This window comes from Vollenhovia emeryi, unplaced genomic scaffold (genome assembly GCF_000949405.1).
Source record: "Vollenhovia emeryi isolate VEMERY1.0 unplaced genomic scaffold, V.emery_V1.0 DF939202.1, whole genome shotgun sequence".
NCBI lineage: Eukaryota > Metazoa > Arthropoda > Insecta > Hymenoptera > Formicidae > Vollenhovia > Vollenhovia emeryi.
The window spans coordinates 295212-316763 of NW_011967164.1; the positions used below are offsets into that span (position 1 = coordinate 295212).

At 42.6% G+C, this 21552-nt stretch overlaps 1 protein-coding gene across 2 annotated transcripts in view; it reads left to right on the forward strand.

The window, feature by feature from the left end:
* The window catches only part of LOC105561728, a 58504-nt gene extending 37428 nt beyond the window's left edge, over window positions 1-21076 (forward strand). The window contains exons 4-13 of one of the 2 annotated variants that reach the window (XM_012011965.1): window positions 1298-1492; window positions 3949-4034; window positions 4858-5054; window positions 6659-6776; window positions 7100-7339; window positions 9594-9751; window positions 12686-12801; window positions 13028-13238; window positions 13522-14013; window positions 15844-21076. In XM_012011965.1, the coding sequence (XP_011867355.1) occupies window positions 1298-1492; window positions 3949-4034; window positions 4858-5054; window positions 6659-6776; window positions 7100-7339; window positions 9594-9751; window positions 12686-12801; window positions 13028-13238; window positions 13522-14013; window positions 15844-17845 (3815 nt within the window). In that variant the 3' untranslated portion in view covers window positions 17846-21076. The remainder of the gene's footprint in view (window positions 1-1297; window positions 1493-3948; window positions 4035-4857; window positions 5055-6658; window positions 6777-7099; window positions 7340-9593; window positions 9752-12685; window positions 12802-13027; window positions 13239-13521; window positions 14014-15843) is intronic. The other variant, XM_012011966.1, reaches the window with a different exon arrangement.
* The last annotated feature ends 476 nt before the right edge of the window (window positions 21077-21552 follow it).

The following is a 21552-nucleotide window of genomic DNA, read 5'->3' on the forward strand; positions in this document are numbered from 1 at the left end:
TGCTAGATCGCGGCTTGGTACTTTCTGCTACGAGAAAAAGAAACAAAAAAAACCACGAAGGAAAAACCGTTAAATTATTCCGCGTATTATTCAGGCGTGCACTTTTCTCATTGTTACGTTAAAAAAGTATAAAACTGATGTAGTAATAGTATATATTTCTCGCTGTACACGAGAGCGGTCATGCGAAAGCGTCATTATTCAAAAAGTTGGTTAAAAACTGCCATCCAGAAGCGCGGGCGCGTCGCACGCGGGCACCTGCAATCCGAAATTGCCGTGCGCGACCGGCCGTCCTGAAGGGGTTAACAGCGAGATTCCGGCAATCCCTTCTCGCGAGATGACAACGACGGGGGCGCGATGCAAATAGACGTGGGGGGTCGCCCCCTCGCACGGCGGTGGCGCGGCCCGCGTGTACGCGGGTGTGGGTACATTCGGTATATCCGGTAAGTGGAGTGGTTGGTGGAAGGAAAAAAAGAGGCGGACGCGAAACCATAATCATAAATTAGGTTAAAGTGCTGGGGAAGCGCTTAGTAACCCCGACCCGCGCTCCGGGCGGCCCGGAGTTAGCCCGTGAGAAGCCTGCGGATAGCTTCAGCCGCCGCCGCCGCCGCCGCCGCCGCCGCCGCGTGTCCGCCCTGCGCAAAACAGGGGAAAAATATGGTCCCGAGAGCGCGAGGCGGCCACCGCGCTGCGCCGCGCCGGGCAAAAAGAGCGCCGGCGATCGCGTTACCGCGCGAAAGTGCTTCATGTTTAAGCACGAGGGGGGAATTTTGCATCTCCGCGGAGCTAATTAATTGGGACACCGAATACACGGGTCCCCCGGGGGATCTTGGCGCCTGGAATCCCAGTTATTCGAGATCCCCGATAAGAGAGGGGAAAAAAAATAATAAAGAAAGGTGTGTCTCTCGCGGAAGCTTCCGGAAGCTGTCGAGCAGCCGGGTATTTATGGGACTCATTTTAATGAGCTTCGCTTCCTTCCCTCGCGGATTCCGGGAGATTTTCGAGTTTAACAGGTAGTTACCGTTGAAAAATTCAAGGAGACTCCCCCGGATCACTGGATCCCGTAGTCCCGTGACTTTTTAAATTCCTAATTGGCTCGGGGAGACTCCCACTTTGTTATTTCCTTCGAGCTTTACGCTTCTGAGTCCGCAGGTTTCTAAATCTTAGGATTTCACGATCCTCATATTCCTCAGCTCTCCCAAACTGTTGCTCTCTTTCGACGCTTAAGGGGATGCTTAAGAATAACTTATAAATGTTCAAATATTCCTTTGTCGTAATGACCGCGAGACTTTCGTTGCAGGTTTCCTAAGGCCCGGGATTAGAGACGACACCGCAAGTAATTTCGGACTGCTGGATCAAATAGCGGCACTGCTCTGGCTGAGGGAAAACATCGCGGAGTTCGGCGGCGACCCTAACAGCGTCACTTTGATCGGTCATGGAACCGGAGCTATCTTCGCTAATCTACTTCTAATCAGTCCGGTTACTAACAAGAAAGGTAAACGAGGAACAAAAATACTCGGTTATAATCGATCGCGTTTGTTTTCTCGTCCATTTTCTAAATCCGTTCTTCCTCGATGTTCCTTTCCACGGTTCAGTTTCCATTTCCCGTTTTATCGTCATCTGATTCCTGCTAATTTCTGCCAATCGTTCCGGGGAGGGAAAAAAGTTGAACATCCACTCGCAGCGATACTCGCTCGCAAGAACCGAAGGACTATATGCAATCCGAGCTAATCCCTCTCCTCGCTGTAATTGGAAACATTATCCATAGTCATAGGAGCGCACAGTGATCGCATATAGGGATCGCGATTTCCGAGTCGACGGGAGATAATCGTGGGATTAATTGGAGGAATCAGGGCGAGAGAGATAGGCATACGTGCACTTGCATTAAATGCAGTACAGCCCGCGTGTACGGGCGAAACAATATTCGATCGGTGTGCTTTCGCTTATGCGGATGATTCATCGGTCATGAAAGAATTTGGGACGAGACTCAAGATTAACGAGGAAGGTGAATGTTTGTTGCGGCAAAATTATGAAGAAGTACCGATTAGAAATATAGTTGTATTTAAATAATTGTTGATACAATCACAGAAAGAATCTTCTCTCAAAATTTATCCTGAAAATCATGTGATGGTGGGACAACGCGGCATTTTCAAGAACTTTACGAGAGTTTTTTTTTAAGTTTACTATACATTTCACTAGTAATTATACGTAGTATACATTTTACTAGTAGAATATATGGTAAAATTTCAAATAACTCTCATAAAGGTCTTCAACATGCCACGTTGTTCCACGATTACATGATTTTCAGGATAAATTTTGAGAGAAGATCCTCGCCGTGTAGATTATATTGCGTTAAACGAAGAAAACTCGCTTGAATTGAAGCCGTTCAGCCGAGAAAAATATATTCTTATTAAAAATAACGTTCTTGAATGTAAAGAAAACGATATTGAATGGAACGTATTTTCCAATCGAAGATTATAATAAATAATATAATATAATATTAAAAGTAAATTATAGTCTTGAAATGAGACCGTAAAATGGCTGAAAGCTAAGATTGTCAAACATTTCTAAGAAGATTATAGATCGTTGCGTATATACGAAACAATGGACGCGTCAATTTGAGTATATTTTGGACTTGACAATTATTTTATTCTGTGTAACAGAAGCCCTAGTCGGGTCGGATCTTAGTCAAATATTTTCGCGTACACGTCTCTCTGTCGACACAGCAACGAACTTTCGACGCGCAGTTGAAACAGTCTTAAGCTGAAGTCGAAATAGTATACGCAATTAAATTGGTAATCGATTTAATGATATTCCTAAATAAGCGTCTCCTTCAGAGGCAAACCTGTAAAGAACTTATTGCGAAGAGACAACATTAAGTTGCCACGCTGCCGGCGCCGGTGGTCGTTTATTCAGATCTCAACAACTTCAATTACTTCTTTTGAGTTTTCGCCCGCTTTCCGAGCAGGAACTTGCATTGTGATATTTCCACGTTTGACAAGGGACTAAGAATCGCCGGTCTACACGTGTTCAATGGCGAGCACACATCGACCGCGAGCACTCAAGCACTCTCGAGTGCTCGGCCGGCGCTCGGCAGGGTCAGCGTGAACGAGCAGAAGCAAGAAAGAAGATGTCGACCATTTTTCACCCGACCGGCTCGCAATGGCGGCCGGGGAAAGGAACTTTTCTCTTCCGGCCGGGCGCACAATGCCACCACGTCCGGCCAATAATTATATTGTGCAATGAAAAATAACCGGACTTAATATTTTACACGTCGAGACAGAAATGCCCGTGCCACGCCGAGGGTTCTCAAATATTGCTGCCATTTTATATTTATAGCGGCGCTCCTACTTTAGCCACGCATAACATAAGTGCGATCGTTTGTTACGCCACAGCCTGAAAATTGTAAATACGACATTGTCATTGTCGGGGGGAAAAGGGACTAGCCTGTAACAAATAATTTTAATATCATGGACAAAGCGTTTCTAATAATTCCAGCGTCAATTATGACAGAAAATTCTCAAAAGCATTTACTTTTAAGCGCGGAAATTATTAGCCGGGAATAAATTTGAAACATTATCTAAAATATTATGGAAACATTTCTATACATTTTTTTGGGTCAATTATAATAGAGAATCTTTAAAAGCGTTTTAAGTGCTAAAGTTGTTTGCAGAGAGAGTCAGTTTAAAAAAGAAATTTACTTCCTTGAAAAGGACCACAACCCGGATGGCCGAAACGTCGGAACAATTTAAACAAACCACCTGCCAGTTGAAGTCGCAATTCTTTATTTCGTTAATTAACTGCTGGCGACAACAAAGTTCCTTCTCGTTAAAAAATGGATCTCTCACTATCGTATTGCGCGGGGAAGAACTTTGATAAAATTTGAGAACTGCTGAGCGACGTTAAATAGCCGAGTTGTTAATCAGTTGCGTCCTTATTTTGTTGGTGCAGGATTGTTCAAACGGGCCATTCTGATGTCGGGATCAGCAATGAGCGCGGACGCCATCGGCAAGGCGCCATTGCAAATTACCAAGCAGGTAAAGAAAGACGCCACTGCATAATAGTCGCGAATAAAAACGCTAGATGAGGATTGATGCGCTCGGATTTCAGTTTTGCGGAATGACAAATCACTACATGCGGCATCTATTATCATTAATTCCCTGATTGGCTTAATTTTAGATTTTGAAAGACCTTTACATCCCTAGAGTTTATCTCGAGTTCGTTTTAAATCAGACGCTCGGATTCTTGAAACGTCGAATCTGGTCTCGCACCAAGAACTCGCCAATTCTTTGACTTCTGTAATTTCGAATGTTTTTTCCGAGGGAGATAAATTTCCGGATTACGTAAAGTGACTCGTATCTTTATAAATTATGATATCGCAATTTATCCCGACGTGAAAATGTCTCCACCTTTGGGAATCTCACGTTTGAAATCGTAAACTTGCAGAAATCCTAAGATTCTTCTTGCTCTTTGCTTTTCGTGTAATTAATTTTCGTTATTTTAATTTGAAAGAAAAAGAACCGAACTTTTGTTTTTATTTACACGCAACTTTTGTCGTACTACGATTCCGCAATTCTCGAATTCTAAGCCGTTTGAATTCCCAGTCTCATTTGCGGTGAATTCCGAAGAATCCCGAAACGGCGGGACCGCCGTTTATCACAGTTTTTACCGCGGTAAAACGTATGTTTCACAAACGGCGGCGCCGTGTTTCTGCCCCGCCCGCGATTTGAATTCGACGGAAAGACATATCGTTGCTCGTCACGGCGAAGAATCGTTACACAGTTACATCGATGCCGAGGGTGCAGGGTCGTTGGCCCGCGTTCATTGCGCCCGTGAGCAATGGCGGGGATCGTTTTTCAGGTGGCGCACGCTCTCAACTGTCCCACCACCAGCGACAGCGAACTGGCGCTCTGCTTGCGCAACCAGGACGTAGACAGGCTGCTACACGTGAAAATCCACAAGCCGAAATACGTGCCGGCCTACGCACCGTTGATCGACCGCGCCGTCATCCCCGACAAGCCGCTCAATTTAATGGAGAACGTCCAGCTCTTCGGCAGGTACGATTTGGGATTTTTTTTCTATCAAGTCCCCGACAGCACACGCGGGTTCTAAGAACATTTCCGGGATATCGCAAATACGTAGAGGGATGTTTCCAGTATCCTGTACATCTCGTGGAAGTACAGATTATTCGAATGACGATCCAGGAAACAAAGTTGTTGTCCTCCCTTGGGAAAATTTACTTTAAATAAAATTACAGCTTTTAATCTTTTAAATCTAAGAATTAACTTAAAGAAGTTAAAAGTTTACTTGAGAAATTTTAGAGTCATTTTGGTCACTTGAAGTAATTTTTAGATAGCCAAGCCTGTCAAAGTTCCCGCTAGAGGGCCGGGCGACATAGCACTTTCTCGTACGAAGAAAACCGCACGCGGTATCATAAATTATATCACATTTCACAATTCTTAAAGTTTTCTTTTGAATTCTTAAAGTAAGTTTTAAGTTTACCTCAAATAAAAGTTTAAAGTGTTCAGATTTACTTTTCATATTTCTTATTTTTCTAAAGTAAAATTTTAAGGTTTTCTAAGGTATATTTTCCCAAGGGCTTAGACATGGAATATTAATCTTAATCGCGGTGCTTCGTCCAAAGTAACAAATTGCCGAACAATAACATTTCGAGATGCAGGTAGAATCGTCGGTAATGTTTACCGGACGGAGAGAATTTTTTCTTAAAATTTATCCCGATAGTCATGTAATCGTAGGACAACATGGCGTTTCGAAAAATGTCATGTGAGTTTCTTGAAATTTTACCATACATTTTGCCAGTAGAATGTACGATAAAATTTCCAAAAATTCTCATACAGTTCTTCGAATGCCACGTTGTCCCACGATTACACGATTTTACCTTTCTAAAGAAGAAACGTTACCGGCGTGAAAGTCGTTAATATTGAACAATCGAGGCCTCTTTTCCGCGATGCCGTCTGGTTTTGCCGAAGCGCGGTATACTTCACTTCTCTTTTAAATTCAAGCGTCACCTCGCATGTGACAGATTCTCTATCTCTTCTTAGATAATAATATAAAAACAGATGGAGAGAGTCGACTAACCTCCGGTTAATACTTAGTCAGAAAATGAAAATCTGGGCCTTGAAGAAAGTCGGAGAATAAACAAGAAGTTAAAGAGACAGAAGTTAAAGTTAAACATCTAATTGAGTTAAAAAAGAATGATACTGACAAAGTAAAATTTAATAAAACAATGAGAGACAGCGTGGAAACATAATCAGATTGCGTTGAAACGATATCTACCAATTTAGCAAGAATGGATGGAGATGAGAGGTAATATAAAAAATAATTATACTGTATTCGTTATTAATTGAAAGAGGAGATTTAATTGTTAACTAACTTGTCAAGAAAATGGAACAAGCTACCCTAAAATAAGGATAACGCTAAATGGCGCGCGGGTAATGCGTTGTTTTAGCCAGGGTAAATTTTAAAATAAAATTCTCTTCGTATATTAATATAATATTTACCGTGATGAATGGATTACGAGATATATGTCTGTAATCAGTCCCCCCAAGGCGTGCAGAGGGATCGAAGGCATTTGGAGCAAATCCTGTATTTACATTTAGCGAAATGAAAAATAATAAATTGTATTATACGTTGTTTTCAGGTTCGATCTGATGTACGGTATAACGGAATCCGAGAAATTTCACATCCTGCCACCAGTTGCTTTGTTACACGGCATGCTTGATGGACAACGAGATGAGATCCTGCGAGACCATGCCAAAGTAAATTTACCCGTGTGTTGAGTTCGTTTATCCCAATATGAAGCAATCCTTGTTCTATTTATTTTCCTTCGTTCCTATTGGATTTATCTCGAGACATTTTCCTTCCCAGAGCTTCGAACCTCCAGATTCCTACGTTCCACGATCTCCTCCTTTTCTACCCTCCTCAGCTTCTGGATCCTTGGATTCTCCGCTGCGGATTAGAAATTGCTGCTAGAAGTGGTTCAGTTCTAGACCCTTAAACATACGTTGCGGTGATTAGGTTGTTCCATTACCGCACTTTCTCGCCGAGACTTGTAATTTTCTGTGTAAAAATGTGCCTTTAGGCGACGCACGAGCTCGAGCCGGAGCTGATCCTGTCAAAAGTGCTGGAGCAGTACGGCGACTTCTCGAGCGGTTTCACGAAAGAGTACGCGACGAAGAATCGGGACATGGTGCTGGAGGCGCTCTCCGATAGCGGCACCGTGGCGCCGTTAATAATGACTGCCAATTTGCATTCAAGGGCGAACCCGAAGAGCTACATGTACGTCTTCTCGCATCCGAAAGCTATGCAAGACTACTCTGGCGTAAGTAGGTCTCGACGATACAACGAAGATCGATTATCGCGGCTCAGACGCCCCTCGACAAAGCGGGACCCGACATGGAGCGGGAAAAATGTTGCGCGCTGCGTCAATGGGCGAGGAATGGATGCGAGGAGGAGAAAGGGAGGAAAAAGGGGGGGGGGCGGCGGTCTGGCGGGGGATGATGAGTTAAAGTGCACTTCCTTCAATGCTCCAATTCGTGCAGTTTCATGCAACGTTGTTATTCCCCCGTGCGGAGTGTTGCTCCTGAAAACGGAGGGCATTTTTCATCGCCGTACTTTATCGGCGAAATCTGAAATGGGAAATTTACTTTTTCTAATTCTCTAGCCGCGAAAGGGAGGCGATAGTGCGAGAGAAAAGGAGAGAGAACGGGAAAGAAAGATATACATTATGGTTTTCTCCTCAAGAAGCGTAAGAGCGTTGATTGTTTAGAGAGCAACCGAGACGGAACGTTGGAAAGATTTTAGAAAATAGATTCTCCTCTCGTCGAGATCGCAGCTTTTCGAGCAATCAGCAGATGGCATTTCAAGGATTCTATTTTTAATAAGTCGTTATTGAATGTTTTTAAATCGATGAATTTTAATGATAAGTAAATTACCGTTTTACGTTAATAAAACAAACAGTAATAGAAATGTCAAGCTGCATCTTAGTACCTTTTAATAACGATGCTAATTAGGCATCCTTTCATAATCTGTAAATAATTTGTTGCGAAAAATATTACCAGGATTGGAATTTATGAAGTAGGATAGTCCAGAACCTGGACTTCCCCGCTCCATGAATTTTATTTGAAATAGCTATCGTCGCACAAATAACATCGCTAGGAAATTACGAAGAAATTACGAAACACTTTTGCCAGTCGCTGAAGTTCACAATGAGAAAATAGTGACAGCGTCGATAGCCTGCGATCAAATCTCTTAAAGGAGAATCAACTTTAAATTTTCCAATGAACTGGCGAAAGATAGGGCGGAATTTTTGGAACACCCGACGTAGCTGGCGCATTGTATTCATTGTTCCCGGTTTCTTAGTTCAGAAGGGACGAGTTGCGACCCAGTGGCGGCCATTGTGCTCGCACAGTCACCGAGAGAAAAATCCGAGCTGCGAACCCATTTGGATTTCGGCCAACTATTTTTATCGCCGTTGCGTGCGCCGGCAACGATCCCGCCATGCGGTAACCGAGAATATCGTTAAATTGAATGTACCTCCGGGTACAACGCCATCCTCACGTCAACAAGGATATTAGATTTTAAATCTGCAAATAGCGATTTGCAGTGTACATCATTTCCATGTCAAGTTACGTCAATCCCTCTCTTTTTCTCTCTCAATTCCTCTCTGCTCTCCCTCTCTCTCTTCCTCCCTCCCTCGCTCTCTCTCTCTCTCTCTCTCTCTCTCTCTCTCTCTCTCTCATCGTCTCTCTACATGTCTCTCTCTTGTATACGTGGCGAGCGAGGTCGATGAATTTTAATTTCTACTCGTTCTCGTAAATTCCGCCCTTTATTGAACTTCACAAATTGACGCATTTGTAAATACGCTCGGTTTATCGCGCTAAAAATAATTACGATTGCGATAAATCTGAGAACTCGCGCCCAGGAAATTTCATTCGAAAATTGTTAGTGGGATTGATGATGAGCAAGTTTAAACTCGAAATAAAGTTTAGTTTAACAGCTAAATTAATTGAAAATGGCTCGTTAAGTATTACAGCTGTAAGCATCAAGTAATATACATTTTACGTAATTCTAGGTACCGAAGAAAATATTAGGATAAATTTACGCATTTGAATATCACTGAGAGAAATGATAATTTTATTAACAGTCTACAAATTGAAGAGATTTTTTTAATTTTATGAAATAAAAAGTTTTCTGTACATTGAAATATCAGATAATACATTTTTGCCCCTATAGGTATTTGTTTCATAACACAGAACATATTACCTGAAATACAAAATAGATAAAAATTATTTTGAATGTAAATTGAGGTATAAAAATAAATGAGAAGTGAATAAATATGAAATGAATAATTGTAGCAAGATGTATTGATAGTTGGGAGTATCAAAATATGGAAATTTTAGAGGATACATGTGGAAAGAGAGTAAAAAAAACGAGAGATGGAGCGCGGGAGATACGTCGAAAAGAAGTAACAACCTGAGCTTTTGATATTTTCGAGTTATGCGAATAGCATAGAAGTGTCGATAAAATCCGCGCCTCGGTATAAAAGCACATCTAGTGATCTCGTTATATTGCAGCAACAACGTCAACACACAGTGCACGGAGAAGAGTTGCCCTATGTACTGGGTGTCCCATTAGACGGCAGCAAGTACAACTTACGGGGTCGATATGACATCAGGGAGACACTGTTTTCAGAAGCCATAATGAATTGGTGGTGCAGCTTTGCTTATATCGGGTGAGTTACTGAGAAAAAGCGTTTAGTCACGAACCTCATGCGATAATTTATACGTTGCAATATTTGGAAATATGAAATTAATCTCTTAAGTAAGAAATTTTAATTAAAAAGTTCGAAACATTTTTTTTAAATTGCAGATACTTCAATTATTCATTAATTTAAATTTATTTCTATTTTAAAGTAGCTCGAGTTAAAGCTTAAAATTATAGATAACCACGTTATGAATAATAATGTGCGAATTAAAAGAAGTTATTTTATTCGGTTGAAATTTTGACAAATTGAAAATTTATTCCTCTTGTGTGCACCTTATATTCAGAAATATTTCACGTTTTATTCAACGCAGCAAATTATTAATTGAAAAATGTAAATAAAATTTGCAGAGCTGGCTGACTGTGATTACGCAAGCTTGAAAAAAGAGAACTAATAAATTTGAATCATAATCTGGAAAATTATCACGATGAGCATTAAAGTTAAATTAAAATTAGTATTGAAAGTTCAACGTATGAGCGGCGGCCACCGCGTAGAAACAATCGTATTTAATAACAACTGGCGAACAATTGTTGCTGGGCGTTGACGCGAAAATCCGTAGTTGGTAAAGTTGGACTTGGTAACACACGTATCTGGGAACGTGATTTTCAATTAACTAAACATTCAGGCGTTTAATTAAACCAGGCAGTAATATATTTTTCCGTTGCGCATTTGGAAACAACTGAACTTTATAAGCACATCTCAATTCGAAAATAAACGATTTAAACAATTTACAAAGTATTATAAATTAAACGGCGGATAAATTTGCAGGAGTGGAAATTTGCAAAATGTAAACTGTATATTTATAAAAATTAATGTAAGTTAAAAATATATATATCGTTATAAATATGTCATTATTGGAAACACAGATTTTAAATATTTTAATGGAGGAACATGTGTGCGAGCAAAATTTATAAATTACACAATATGTTTAAAATTAATTAAAAAATTATTGTACACATTTAGTGTATACATTTTATTACAAATGCGGTTTAGGTATAGACAGATTTGGTGGACGCGACATATCGTGTCGCTTTCAATGCAGATAAAGGGAGGCATTGTTATTCCGAATGCTGAATTACTGGTTAATAGCTAAGCGAAATAATGTCGGGAAAAAAGTACAATGGATCGCAATTCCCGATTACAACGTAATTTCATTTTTCTACCATAAATATTTACCATAACGCAAAGGTCAATGTTTATACGAATTCGGATAATCTTTTTCAGATTCTCGCTAAACTAATTGTAAGTCATCGAATCCTTTACATTTTGTTTTGTATACACGAATATACACGCATTATACGCGTGTTCGGAATTCGGTTCTGTATTGGCACGACGCAATTTGACGCTTGTTATGCTGATGCTCGATATTGCCGAATTAACGATCCGGCGAATCGGCCGTTTTAATTTGCGCGATGAAAGCAGATTATCCGCAGTTCCGAATTATTTCGATATTTCGTTTTATTCAACAAAACATTCCGCTTTATTTGGTCGGACAAGCCCAATATTCCCTCTGTATAAAAGCCACGCTTTGTTTAAATGGGAAAATACTGAATTTCTAATTGCATAAAAAATTTATTCGCAATTACTTTGCGAAAGGTCGAATTTTTAATTACATACAAAATTCACAGCCGAGTCTGCGCGAATTAGAGTAATCGAATCCTCGCGCGTTACAATTCAAGTATATTATCGCGCCGTTTCTGTCTTATCGTTAACATTTAAAAGGACAAGATTAACAGATCGAGACGCGAAGTACGACTTTACGTATGAGATCCACACGAAGCGTATACCGAACTCGCGAATTACTTTTATTAAAATATCAATCGGGAATAAGTTTTACATTTTAACTGTACATTTTAATTGTACCGATTTAACATTCGCATTCGCGGCATTGCGCTACTTTCCCCGCGGATAATTCGTTTCTTGCGCGACACGTCTGTGCAACCATATTTCGCATTATATCCCCGCTATTTTTTGCCAGACACTTTGAACATATGGCTTGACTAGAACCTATGCATTACTATGGTGACAGAGCTCAGAGGGGAACTAGGTCGGCGCAATTAAGCAAAACAAAGGTATTTAGATTTAGCGGGCGAACGCTACGCGTTTGTAAACGCTGGCACAGCTGATCGATATTTCATGCGTTACCGTATCCGCGTCCCCGTAAGGGCCGCGCCTCTTTGCCATAATAAACGACGCGCAGCATCTGTCCCGGAGCACCGTCAGTGATAACGACTGACGGAAAACGTTTTTTTCCCCCCTTTTTTTTTGGTTCCACGTTGTATGAACGCCGCGCCGCCACGCGTGATCGATCGGATACATCGCGTTCAGTCAGACCGTCATTAAAAAATCATTTCCTCGCGTGCTGAAACCGCCGATGTGCACCGGCGAGCTGCATCTTCAAAATTAATAGAGATTTCTAAAAGTCGATGGACGCTAGGTAATCCACTGGATTACGATATTATGGTTCGGTATTTCACACACACACACACACACACACACACACACACACACACACACGTACGCACACACGAGAGGGTTTGTGGAATTTTACACTTGAACAAAAAAAGTTTTAGATTTTACAATTTTCAGATTTAAATTACAAAACGTGCTGAATTTTTTAACTCTGCAACGCGTTTGCGAAAAAAACTTGAGTTTGACCAAATTGAATTCCACGTCTAACTGCGCAACATTTTTACAATAACAGAAAGAGAACAGCACCTCGAGCATCCCTGTGGACCATTCTGGATTATCCGATACCTTCTTCCCCTATATCACTCCAATTTCCTAGCGGTATTAATCCCAAGCCGCCCCGTACACGGCCTAAACAAAAGTTATCGGCGGCGCTTCCGCCGCTGCATTAGCCATTCGTGATTATTTATCAAAGAAATTATTCGAATCCCCCAGGAATCCCAACGTCGCGAAGCGATATCCCTATCTGACTAGCGTGTTCAAGGAATGGGGTCAGTATGAGATCGAGTGGCCGGAATACGATCCTGCCAATCAAACGTATTTCAATCTAAGTAAGTCAGCAGAAATCACGGCATCGGCGTGTCTCGAAGCATGCGAGCGCTAACCGAAATGTAATAAAGTCGTCGGAGATTCCGATTCATGTAACGCCCTCTCCATTCATGCGTCCCGCGGTCGAAATAACGTGATTACAAAGCAAGATCTATTGTTTGACGTTTGGCGCCGCGTCGGGAATTCTGTTTCACTTGCACATTACGCAATACTTTTCCTCGCACGCAGCCATACCGCCCAACGTAGGCGCGCACTATCGTTCGGCGGAGATGCAGTTCTGGAATGAGGACCTGCCCAATCTGCTCAGGCACCCGAATAAAGACATCTCGGGCCCGACACGACCGAGAGGACCGCGACCGCAGATTCTTGACTTCGCCGACGGGATTGGCAAATATGTCAACAATACCGCCAACCGGAAGCACAACGGCCACGATACTGGGTCGGTAATAATTAATTTTGTGCTGCACGCATTTCGCCGCTTCGCTGTTAAATGCACATCGCTGCAGCAATTTAAATTACCTTTCTGAAAACACGTAAAATACTTTACGTGAATTTTTTTTAATTCGAAAAAGATTTCAGACAATAATTGCACCTCGAGGAAATTTATTTAAATTGAAGAAATTTACGAGACTCTACTTTTTCTTCTGAGTGTAGAATTGTTGTTGCACTTTTACACGTCTTTGTCAAGAGTCGCGGGTTGTGCAAGATATTTTTCCAAGCAGGTACGCGCCCTCGTCCAGCGTCGCAGATTCCAGCACGGAGGGGACGCCATTTTCACCTGTGGTTACAACGGCTGGGGGCGTCGGGGAGGGCTCGACGATAGAGCCGAGCACGTTAAGAACCTCGTCGGCGATGATGATGGTGATTGTCTTTTTCGTGGTGTTTATACTGATAAACTTCACGGCCTTCCTATACATCTATTATAAGAAGCAGAACGTGAAGGGAAAAGAGAAGTCGTTGAAGAGACGCGGCAGCGAGAAGAAAAACGATTCTGTCAAGAGGTCGAAGACTGATAAACACGAGAACCATTACGGCCAGCTAGGCTACAAAAGCGACAGCAAGCCAGATTTGAACGACGTGATAAAGAACGACAAGGCATACGACAACAACTCCAACTTTGGACGCAGATCGAAGCTATCGAGGCAGAATTCCAGCTCCACTATTGACACCCACATCAAGGTTCGGGAATGGATTCAGCAGGAGATTGTGCACAGGTCAGTGAAGAACAATGTTCCGCGTGATAATAATTAATCCTTGATCCTCTCGCTCTGAAATATTGCCAAACACAATTGTGAATAACATTCTGTTATTAATAATTGCGGCCGTTATATTTCCATTAATTACAACTAATCAAATACAAACAATTATTGCTGAAATGTTGGTAATAAAGATTTCAAGTTGAAAATTCGATTTATACGCGAGCTAAACTGGATAACTTTTTGAATTTTAGCTTTATTCCACGAAATTATTTATTTCTTTGAAATGTTTTTGCCACGCGCGGAAAAGTCGGCTTTCCGAAATTTTATATAATCAGAAATGCCAGTTGGAAAATTATACTTTCAAATGAGAACCGGAATTGAACGTAGTTCACGTATTTCGGGTAAATAAATAACTCGAGGTAATTTAGAGATTTTTCATTAAATCACTCGGCATTTTAACGCCACCCGCTGCCATGCGTCATGCGATGCTCTCGTGGCAGTCGTTTCGAACTCGATTTATACGTCTTTCCTAATTGCGAGGAGCTGAAGATACTCGTGGAACGCTTACCCTCGCAAATTCGTCGATCGCGGTAAGGGTTCTGCGACCCAGTAATCCAATTAGAGGTTCCGCTTAAAGAGTGGCTGCTTTGAGACGTGGCCCGTATCACTCAAATCAGGGAATTCAGTTCCCTTTCTCTCTTTCGCCCTCGAACATTTCGTTAGACGTATTGACTCGTGGGGAAACGTTGACAAGTGCTGGCCTACAAAGTTAATTGAAACTCGACTTACAGCTCGACTCGGTCGACTCTCGTTTATTCAACAAGCTACCATCTGGCTTGTAAATGGCGCAATAATCTTTTTATTTTTGTTGCCGCGATAAATTAGAAAAATACACGCTAATAACAAAAGAAAATACGACGCGGGGGAAAAAAATATGTTATGCGGAATATAATAATAAAAATAACTGTCGCGTTTGTAATATGTACAAGTTGCGTAATAAATATCTCGTGAAACATTTCTATTTTTAATATTTTGAATTCCCGAAAAAGGGAAAAATCCCTTTTCGTGAGTTATTAAATAGACTCTTTTATTTTCGGATCGTAACATCCACCATGATACGCACCGTTTGCAGGGCTTCGTGTAATATAGCCGTAACGTACGACGTACAGTAGCAAAATTATACATATTCCGGAAACATATTCCGGAAACATATTCAATTATAAATCTGAATTATGGGACACTGCGCGTAAAATAAACAAATGTAATACATCATTAGGTAAATGTGTTTGGCAAAGTATCTTTTTGCTTGTTGTTATAACGCACAAGATTAAAAGTGATTAATTAGCTCCGGGACGTGAAAGTGCAACCGCTATTATTACTGGCCGTTACCAAAATCGCAAAATTAATGCGTATATACCTTTCATTTGCGAAATACATAAAATGGTGTTCTATGATCAATAACTTCCAATAATTGGACGCAATAACTGGTCAGTTATAACAATTAGTAACATTAATGGCACTAATATTGAATTTTGCGTAAAATTCGCAGGAACACATGTTGTTACACTAACTCGCACGGTGGTTGCCTTTCAACAGAACTTTTGTTTATCATTTAAATATTTATTACAACGATGGCGATCAAACTCAAACAACTGCCAAGTGGAATTTTCGAACAACTTGAATCGCAGTAACTTTGTAATTAAAAATAATAACGTAAGAAACTGGCATTGAATTTTGGCAGAATTGTAACGTATTTATTTTACTGGTTCGCGCAGAAGACCTTTTTAAAGAATACTCGTGGAATCGATCGGAGTTTTATCCTACGGTGTTGTTTTGTCCGTACAGATGTTCGCCGAGGTTCTTACGTAAAACGCGAGAAACATTGCAGAAGGAGCATCAGGAGAAGCTGAGCAAGCAGCAGCAAGAAGAGAAGCAGCGCGTAGAGGAGGAAGCGTCCAAGGAGAGGAAGGACGAGCCGATATACGACGAGAGCCCGGCGCTGGTGGTGCGCCCCGGGAAAAAGTCGAAACTGCCCAAAATTTCCGTGGCCATTGACGCCACGCCGGCGACCAGGACGGAGTCCATTCTGAATCAGATGCCGATCGAGTTAACGAAGAGCATCGAGGCGGCGAACGTGTACGAGCCGAGCTCGCAGCAGTTGATGACTCCCGAAGTGATCGTCATAGAGCACCATCATTCGCGGAGCGACCCGTTGCCGATGGAGACCGTTTTGAAAACGATGAAGCCGAATTTCTCAGCTCCCAGGATTCACGAGTCGGACTCGGGAAGCGCGAGCAGCCTGTACGCGAAGATCAACCCGAAGCTGAAGTCGCGTCTGCCCCGTCCCGGCGTGGGCGCGAACGCGGAGGCGCCGTTGCCCGAGGAATCCAAGTACGAGGGTCTTCGGGATGAAGAGATCTACATGAAGACCGGGCCGGTCCTCACGACTTTCGGCACGAGCGACGTAAACGTGACGTGCCGGGAACCCACCACGGAGAGGGAGTGCATCAGCCCCGAGGAGGCCCTGAAGACGATAAAACGTCGAAACTACCCCAAGGTGCTGCCGGATATCGAGAAGAGGCGATCGCTTCCGGCGCCGAGCAGCCTCTTCGTGCCGAAACAGTACGCGAATTCGTTAAAGGACTATAAGAACGGCAATCGCGCCAACTTGGTCTCGAATCAGCCGCCACTGCCACCCCCGAGGATATTTGGCACCTCCAAGAGCTTGGAGAAGAGCAGCGGCTTCCTCGCCGAGGAAAACGAGAGCCAGACCGAGAGCGAGCCGATGACGACGAACCTGCACGTGGGTCCCTTGCTAAAAAGACCGGACTCCGCGAGAAATAACTCCGATCCCAATATAATCGATTCCTTGGACGGAAATAGAGGTGTCCAGGCTGGCGGAAGTGTCGACGCTATTTATGCTAATCCGAGGTGTCCGCTTCACGGGAGTCGATATCCCGTCGCGCCGAGCTCGCACAGCGTCGGCGACGATCTCGGCAAGGCTTCCGGGCTTTTGAACGCGGGCAACCCCAATTGGTACAAACCGGCAGCGGGCGAGTCGTCAGCTATAATGACGTCGACCGCGTCGGAACCGCAGATCGCGATGAGCGGGGACGAGAGAGGCGCCGCTGGCGTCGCGACGCCGACGGTAGAACCGAAGATCGTGATCGCGCCGAGGGCGGTTAATCCGTGCCAGGTCAATCGACAGCCGAGCCCGACGGCGCGTCCCGAGGACAGGATCGATCGCGAGCCGTGGGCGATTGGAGGATCGTCGGAGGCTTCGAGCACTTCCGGCGGCTCGATGACTTGGCGGGAGACGGAGAGGAGGGAGCCGCGGATAATCATCACCGCGCGGGAGCCCAAGAATTGCGCCCCGGCGAGCAGTCTGAAGCAGCCCAAGATCATCATAAAGCCAACGGCGACTCTGCCGAGGAGCAGGGATCAAAGGAATATACCGAAGGTGTCAGCCATACCGTCGCCGGAACAGCAGAATTGTCAGAACAGCGAGCGAGATAGGGCGCTCGAGCAAAGGGAAAAGCCCTCCCTGAGGGAGAAGCCGAGGGTCACGAGGATACCGTCCTTCTCACGCAGGCGGGAGGAGCCTGGTATTGAAAAGCCGTCGTACGTAGAGAAGACAGAAATCGCGCCGAGGGCGGAGGCGGCGGCCAGTAAAATCACAAACGCGCCATCGACACCCGACGCCAGGTCGGGCATACCTATGCCGGCGACAACGATGACGCCGAAGAGCGAGAAGACCCCCAGCACGGACTCGTCGTCCGCCAGCAACGGGAATTCCAGTAACTCGAATACCGGTACGATCAAACGGAAGCCGGCGAACAAGAAATAATTGGCCGGAGCCAATTCGAGTGCCACGTGTTATGTCCCGTCCTATTTCGCGAAACGCGTAGATGGAATGCAGATGGGGTCTCTATACCATTCCGGCCAAGTGTCGATATAGTCCCGCGACGGCGCCCAATCTCTTCCACGAGACATTCGCTAACGCGCCCACGCGCGTAATTCGTAATAGCAACGTAATTAGCAAAGCGCCATTTTCTCTCTACGTTTACGTCCAAATCGTTTTCGCTCTTCCTTCAAATCTTTCCTTATTTATGCGACGCCGAACTCGTCGAACCGTAAGATCCTTCTCTTTAGAATTAATACTATTTATTAGGGGAAAGTCCTTTATCACGAGATAAGCTCCTGATACGAGATATCGGGGTTTCTGCTAAATTTCTATGGGCCTCATCTGTTGGTTCCACCATGAATTTATCGCCCTTGGAACGAAATCTACTCATAGATCGCGTAATTGTCGCGGAAAAAGACTGATTTTGAAAACCTGCTGTCTCGTATTAAAAGCCTGTCCCATGATATGGGACTCTCCCCTACTATCCTGGACGTTCGATAACGCGTGTGGTACCACAGTTTAGCGACGCTAGCGCACTTTTTATTCGAATATAACTTTTGTATTTATAATAATATAACTTTTGTTATTAATTGTATCGTACTATTTTTCTACGACTAATTAGAGTTACGCGACAGACGCGCACTTAATCCAATTGTATATCGTGTAAATAATAACGCTGTGAACGTTTAATTTTACGATCTAGACCGGCGAACCCGCTCCCGCGTACGTTTGAGCGACTTTCAATCGACCAACAAATGTCGATTATGCGTCATGAGCTTGGATGTTAATAATTTTCAAGGCACTCGCTCTTTTGTACGCCCATACGTAAACTTTATACGATGTGAATAAACGTTTTTCGTACTTTTTCAACAGAAAACTCAAAATGGGAGCGCGTCCCATCGCCGATTCATCATCTCCCTTCCCCCCTTTTCGCGCAAACGCCGCGCCGTGTATCCCGTGACGTTACACGCGTCTCGCAAACTTTGTTATTAAGTGAGGCAGCTCTGTAAGTCGCGCAGATGCAGCGGGGAACGACAAGCTAAAGTGGTTGGCGAGTTCTCACTTATATTACCGGTGGATCGAATTGATTTTCAAAGTTCGCCCGATAATGGGATTCTCCTCGCCTCTAACGTCGCCGCGCGGAAAGGAAGAGGCCATTTTCACGCGAGCTCTCTTCTCCCCCCTGCAATCAGTCTGTCTCCATCTTCTGTCGCTCATCTCTTTCGCCCTCCTTTTCTCGTGTTTTCGTTTCATCTTGTCCCACGTCATTCGACCCGTTCGAAAGCGTCACCCTGATCAGGGTTCAAGGAGCGAAAAAAGACGGTGCGAGTGTTTTGACGGGACTTTCGGCGAGTTTTTGGCGAAATTGAGTTTCCAAAAATGGTGCGACGTCTAATGGCACGGTGTAGAAGAACGAGTTTTACGAGAAAATGATATCCGAGGGCAGAGACGGATAAGAAAGCAATTGTTGCGCAAATTTTTTCTTTATAAGAAAGAAACAACGCTCGTTGAATGTGCAAACAAGTATCAAGGATCAAAAAGATACGAGCGGTACGTTATATTCGATAAAAAATAGTCTATTAACTATACGATGACGCTCAGACTGTACGAAGTCCCCATCGATACCGTTAAAAAGGTGAAATGTAAATTAATCGAATAAATCAATTAAAAATAGCGAGGCAATAAAAACGTACCGAGGGTACAACGTATTAAAAGGTCAGTGATATTCGCAGAATTTATTAATTCGCAACTTTTTATTGATTTGTTCGAACAATTTACATTTCACATTTTTAATGATATCGATGAAACTTTTTATCGCCGGAAACAATTTGACTTTAGACCGATCCAAAGTATTGTCTGCAAATTATCGAGGCTGAATTACATACATGTATTCGGGCCCCACGGCTCGTGTGAGCGAAGCTCATCAGTTTAGCCCGCTGAACTGCAAGACACGAGTAATCTGACAGCGATAACTCGGCCATATCCTCGGAGCATGCATCGCTAAGTTGGCGCTTAGATGCCGGTGTTGTCCTCTACCTTATGCGACAGCGCGTAACCAGTAATCATCCACCGCACACGACGAATGGGGGAAGGCCCTGCGGTCGCTGTGACAGTTGCGTGGCACTGCGTGACCCATTGTCAGAGTGATATACTATCAGAAGTAACGGAGGGAACAAAAGCCAGAGATCCTGTCTTCTACAGATGCCCCCCTCGAGGCCGGATTCCGATTTCTGTAGAATCACAATAATCATGACGGCGAAATGGAATGACAATCTTCATTCTTTATCTTAGATCTTTGTCGTCTGAACATCAAAGTTTTTCTTTCGTGTATTTATAAACTGTAAAAATTATCCCACAAACTGACGATTGAAAAGATGTCGAAGTCTCAAAAAATCTACATTGAGTCTAGCTATCGAAAAAATATTATTATAATACGTTAACGTGCATGAATAACATTTTTCCGATATTTAAATAAATTGGAGGATTGAAAAATATTTCAAATTCGATAGGATACAACTATTCGTGTGGTTTCTCTTATTTCGCGACGGCGAAATGGAATCTTAATTTTCATTCGTCATCTTAGATCTTTGCCGTTTGACTAACAAAGTTTTTCTTTCGTGTATTTATGAAATGTAAAAATTATCTCACAAACTGACGATAAAAGAAATGTCGTCGAAATCTCAAAAATCTACATTGAGTCTAGCCCTCGAAAAAATATTATTATAATACGTTAATGTGCATGAATAATATTTTTCCGAGAATCCTTCTTCAAAAAAGAGATATTACCAGCGCGAATGTCGTTAATATCGAACAGTTGAGACCTTTTTGCCGCGATGCCGATTAGTTCTCTCGAAGGGCGGTGTGCTTCACTTCTTTTTTAGATTCGTCTCATGTTTCAGCTCGCACCTGAATTTTGACAGTTGTGCAAAAATATACTTAAAGAAAGTTAGAGACTAAACAAAAAGTTAAAGAAGATTAAGTTAAAGTTAAACATCTAATTGAGTGAAGAAGAATGAAAGAAAGTCTCATTCTTCTGATGAAATGCAACGATAACTAATCTTCTTTTTAAAAAGGTATGTAAGACGAATTATTAACGCTGTTCCGCGATACTGATTTTCTTGCTTGGCTTTGTAGTGCGAGTAGCTGTCAGCGCGAAAATCATGTAATATGTATTTTGACAGAGTGTCAACGTCAGATTACGTCTTTTTCACATGAAAAAAATCTTAATGTGTGAAGAAGATCACGAATAAATATAAAGTAAAACCAAATAGCGCGCGCAATGCTATTTCCAATAAAGTATTTAATACCAATTTATATTATTATTAAAGTAAATAATTCGATAATTTTTGCACATAATAAATGAAGATTTGCAATTTAGTAATATACATTTGTATACACCAACTATTGAGGTAAAATCTCAAATCTCAGTAACTTAAGTAACAACGATTTTTGTTTCGAAACATTTTCTCGATTGAACAGAATTAATCGTTAATTTAATCAATACCAATAAGTCCGCGGAATAATACGCAAAACGTTGCAACAGTCACGGAACAAAGTAATGTACAATAAAATATTAAGTACGGAATTTTCCATTGCGTAGGCAGGCCAACGAATTCTCAACGTTTTTTTTGTTGTTTTTCATTCGGCGC